General features: G+C 32.6%; 1 protein-coding gene across 1 annotated transcript; it reads left to right on the forward strand.

Annotated features, from left to right (window-relative positions):
- Positions 1 to 3,742: 3,742 nt before the first annotated feature.
- On the forward strand, positions 3,743 to 4,612 carry LOC144546141 (leucine-rich repeat protein FLOR 1-like). The gene has a single exon (XM_078294668.1). It carries the CDS (start codon positions 3,743 to 3,745, stop codon positions 4,610 to 4,612), a length of 870 nt encoding a protein of 289 aa, XP_078150794.1.
- Positions 4,613 to 5,141: the final 529 nt, after the last annotated feature.

Below are 5,141 nucleotides of genomic sequence, written 5' to 3' on the forward strand. Positions count from 1 at the left end.
TGTTGATCATAATTATCTTATGAAGTCATGTTTCTTGGGCTGGTTAGTGGGCCCATTAACGTCGGATAACATGAATGTGAAGCCTGATTTGTTTGATAGTGTGCAAGAGAGTTGGTGAATTTGTATCCTCTGAGTTAACTCAAATTTTTAGTTAAGATTTGGACCGTCCGATTTAAATCCACACTAGTAATTAAAGGACCTATACATATTATAGGCGTGAGTTGGATTGATAATAAATCTGATCACAGGGTCTGAAAATTAACTCAAACGATACGTTAATGCAGATAATGTGGATTCGAGTAATGGTAGGTTAGTTAAAAAAAATCCGCAAAGGATGCATATTTTTTTAGATTCGTGTCAGATTGAAATCAACGGTCCAGATCTCATTCTACCAGGTCAAGTACCTGATTGAATTCTAGTTAAAGAGTTAGTTGAGGAGGATATAGTGTCCCTCCCCTGATGCCCCCAATAGAGTTAGTACTGAAAGATGTATCTATAATGTAATAATATGGATATATATCATGCAATTTAAAATAGTGTAGTTGCTCCATATCATGCTACAGATTACAGTGCGATGATAGTGATGCTTTTTACTCCGAAATTTTTATTTATATCATAATCCAAAAAAAAAAACTAAAAAACCACGTTTTTTTGGGAAATTCATAAATAGCAGGGCTGCCAATTTAATCTGCGGCTTCATTCTTCGAGGGCCGCATATTGAGTTGGAGACTCCCAAAAAATCAAAAAATGCATTGTAATATACTGATATTTAGGTTTTTAGGGAGCCTTCAATTAAATGTGTGACCCCCCAAAATTGAGGCCGCAGATTGAATTGACGGTCCTGGTATTTATGGAATTTCCCAAGGGGTGTTTTGGTTTATTTTATTTTTTTGAAATGATATTAATAAAATTTGGCTTTTTATGAGATAATATATTGTAATTAGTTTAAAGTATAGTACAAGAGGTGTTACAAAATTATGTAACTAACTTTTTTTTATTAATATATTTGTTGGTGGCATCAAGCCGTACAAATCTTAAAAAAAAATGAAATCTTGTGATTTTGGGTCTTCGATAATAATAATTAGTTCTTTTATTTCAGGGTTGACATTGACCAGTACTGTAAATTTCAAGGTCGCTCCCGGATAATATTTTATTTAACAAGAACTTCTAACCGAATCTTACAAATAATTAATCATGCATTCTTGGTTGATTGGAAGTACTTTTATATATCATAGATCTGGTGTTAATAACATAGTTCGTATCCGAATAAATCAACTTCCATATGATAATCTCAAAAATATATCATGTAGTTTATTGGATTTGCTGGATCTTGATGAAAAAAAAAAGATCCTTCTTATTATTTTCGCATTGGGATCTTGTATGATCTGAATTTGAAACACCAAGGATTGGATACATAATATATTTTAATATACTAAACACAAGGAGAGGCAGAGGTCCGTCACAATTGATATGGGACGAATCAGTAAAAAATGACTTGAAGGAGTGGAATGTATTCAAAGAGTTGGCTTTGAACAGAAGTGCGTGAAAATTAGCAATCTATGTACCAAAACCATGATCTAGGAAATATTGGTTAGGAATTGTTTAAGGGTAGTATTATAGGCCTTAGATCATAAAACTAGTAATTTATGGTCAATGACATAAGGTTAGAACTTTGATTCCTACGATTTATAGTTTAGACATAATATAGTTAATATTAGTATTAGTATTACTATTGTTAGTACTACCACTACTATTATTATTACTATTATTATTATTTTATTACTACTTACCTTGACTTTATGATTGTAATTGGGTATCATTTCTAGCCTACGCCAATTACTTATTGGGGACTAAAGACTTGTTGGTTGTTGTTGTTATACTAAATACAATTTAAGTTATTTCAAAGTTAATGATATTGCATCATATTACTCATACAAATTAGTTTGATTAGTGTTATTATTGTTAAATTATATATATATAATACAAAGTAATTATATTCACTCGTGTTATATATGAATGTATTTTATTATTATTGATATTTTTCTTAAATTGTATATTTATAATATAAAATAATTATACTCACTCATGTTATGCATAATTTGAATTCACTCCGAATATGCTATAATAATGGATATGAATCTGTATCTCTTCTTCAAAGTCTTTATTCTCAAAATAAGTTGGAATAGTCTAGAAATGAAACTCAACCGGAATAAACAATTAATATATCGACTTCTCGGAGGGTCACCCATCCTAGTGCTACTCTTGTCCAAATCGTGAGAGTTTCATTTTCATAAAGAGGTTGTTTTTTGACCGCTGGCTCGCCAAGCCGAACCCTCCTCTCTTTTTTTGACTTGGAATAGATTTTGTAAAAACTACACAGGCGGAGTTGATATGAATCTTGTATTTCTATCATAAAATTTGTAATGAATATGTGAATTCTTATGTAAATTTTGTAACATTTTAATGAATTTACGTTTTGAATTATTAGAATCAGATTTGAATTAGATCATTGAAGGAAAAATATTTGAGACTTTAATTATTGGATGTGTGAGAAAGAAAAAATCTGTGAAATTATCAAAGATACAATCTCATAAATACCACTTACCTCAAATTAAACTTATCAAATTAGTTTCAAATAATGAATCCAAACTGTTAACGCAATCAGACGGTGATTCTAATTTTTTTGATAGTTGTTATTTTGTTTTACCAAATTCAACACAGTTGATTTTTTCACTTGAAAAAATTGTGTACTCTACTAAAAGCAAATTATAGATGATGTAAGAGAATAATTAATGCTTTGTAGTTTAGGTCAAAACCTCGATTTATTCTAGCGTTTTCTTAATTTATGATGCACATTTGTCGAGGTCCTCTCATTATAATTTAATAGTGCAAACAAGACTTGCTAGTTAGGGATGTCAACGGGTAAGATACATGTAAGATAGATGTATTTTCTTACTCATACTTGTTAATAATGAAAAAAAATCTTTACTCACACATGTATCTGTTAATTTATGAGAAAAAAAAAATCTTACTCTTATTTATCTTTTCAAATAATAAGTGTCACTGACATTCTAATTTTTGTTTTCGAAAACAATAATAATAAATATAACTAATTTGTATTAAAATTTTTAATAGATACTAATTTTATCATATCATGTGTGATCTCTGAACAAATATATATATATATCTATATATATTATTTTCTATGTAAAAATTATCTTATAGGATAACCGGTTAAAAAATGGTCTTTATTGGCACTTTTAATAACAAAAAAAATCTTTATCTTTACCTATACCAATAAGTTAATAAAAAAAATCTTACCCTTATACGTACTTTTTAATACAATACGGGTTGGGTAAATAGATAAACGGTTATCCTTGACGAATGCATATCCTCTGCATTAACTCAAAAGGGACTCTCTCGAGTTCATAAATCTCAACCATCTGATTTTAAACAGAGTAAATCCGGCTCTTGTCTATAACATAGAGGCTCCTTTAATATTAGTGTGGATTTAGTTCGCACAAATTTTAAAACAGATCGGATGATTGAGATACATTAACTCAAAAGATTCTCTTTTAAGTTAATTCAGAGGGTACAAATTCATCCTTGACACCCCTACTTGCTGGAAAATAGAAGGGCGCGCTATTTGAAAATTTTTCTATTCGCCTCTCTATATAAGAGCTCATCGTCACAAGTCACAACAGCCAAAGAAAAAGCCATTCAAACCCTAAAAAATAATAACATGGCTATCATTTTCTTACTACTGATCCTTTCCTCGTGCACCTCTTTAGTGTTATCTACAGATCAAAACGATGTTTTAGTGCTGCTCAAAATCAAGGAGCAGCTAGGCAACCCTGATTTTCTCAGTGCATGGGTCGATGGTTTTGATTTCTGTAATAATCACACAGATGTCCCTACAATACATGTTTACGTATCATGTACCAGTACCGGTCGTGTAAATGCTATCTCCATTGGTAGCCTCTATTGGTACCCTCTGTCCACCACTCCCTTTCCTCAAGCCATTTGTGACTTAACCGAACTAGAATATCTATCTATTTCTAAAGTCGGCCTTTATGGTCCGATTACCTGCATTGACAAACTTATCAATCTTCGTGAGGTTATTATATGGCGTACATTCCTCGGGGGTCCCATTCCTGAATTTCCTAACCATAACAACCTCACAAGGATCGATTTCGATATGAACTATTTCTCAGGTTCAATTCCACCATCTCTCTCTAAATTGCCAAACTTACAGACTTTGAACCTTCATTGGAATGCCCTCAGCGGTAGCATACCGCCGGGACTTGTTCCATCTGTCTCACTTGTTCTTAGCGAGAACGGTTTGACCGGCGAAATACCGAGGTGTTATGAATGGGCAAATTTTGATACACTAATTCTCAGTAAGAACCAACTTAGTGGCGATGCTTCCTTTTTATTTGGTTTACACAAGACAGTCACTCACATGGATTTGTCTTATAATCAATTTGAGTTTGATTTGAGTGATGTAATAATCCCGGAACACCTTGTAAGCTTAGATCTAAGTTTCAATCAAATCTATGGTAAAGTACCAAAGTCAATTGCTAGTGCTTCTGAGTTGCAATCGCTCGATTAAAATGACCATCCTTCTTAGATCTAAACTAATTTATTCTCATAAAATCTTGTAAATTACTCTAATTACTTAATCCTAATATCTACTCTTAAACACACTATTACCTCTTTTTTCATCTCTTTCCATGACCGGATCCGCTTTCGTCCAATTGCCGCCACGCTACGACGGCCGGATTCGCTCACCGCCGTGCTTCGATCGATATGGAGGTAGTAAATGTTCTACGCTTCGAGATCCGACGATACTGTGCTCTCGGCTCCGCTTGGTTCCCTCCCCTCTCCCTCATTTTTCGCTTCGAGAGCCGATGATTGCAAGCCATTTCGGTAGCGCTATAGTCGATGACTTATTCTCAAGATTTGCCACCCATTTTTCCAAGCACCTCCTCAAGGAGAAGATAAACCTTCCTGTTTTAGCTCTCTTATTGAAGAAAAAAGAATAGTCATAAATCCCATATATAGAATTTCTTTCTGAATTTCTTTTCAATTATTTTGAATGATATTTATAAAATTTGATGTCAAGAATTGTGTGGCATATC

This window comes from Carex rostrata, chromosome 29, assembly GCF_964058835.1.
Source record: "Carex rostrata chromosome 29, lpCarRost1.2, whole genome shotgun sequence".
Classification (NCBI taxonomy): Eukaryota; Viridiplantae; Streptophyta; class Magnoliopsida; order Poales; family Cyperaceae; genus Carex; species Carex rostrata.

Bases quoted from the DNA above. Each gene is read 5' to 3' on its own strand.
- LOC144546141 (XM_078294668.1), top strand. From the start codon at position 3,743: ATGGCTATCATTTTCTTACTACTGATCCTTTCCTCGTGCACCTCTTTA.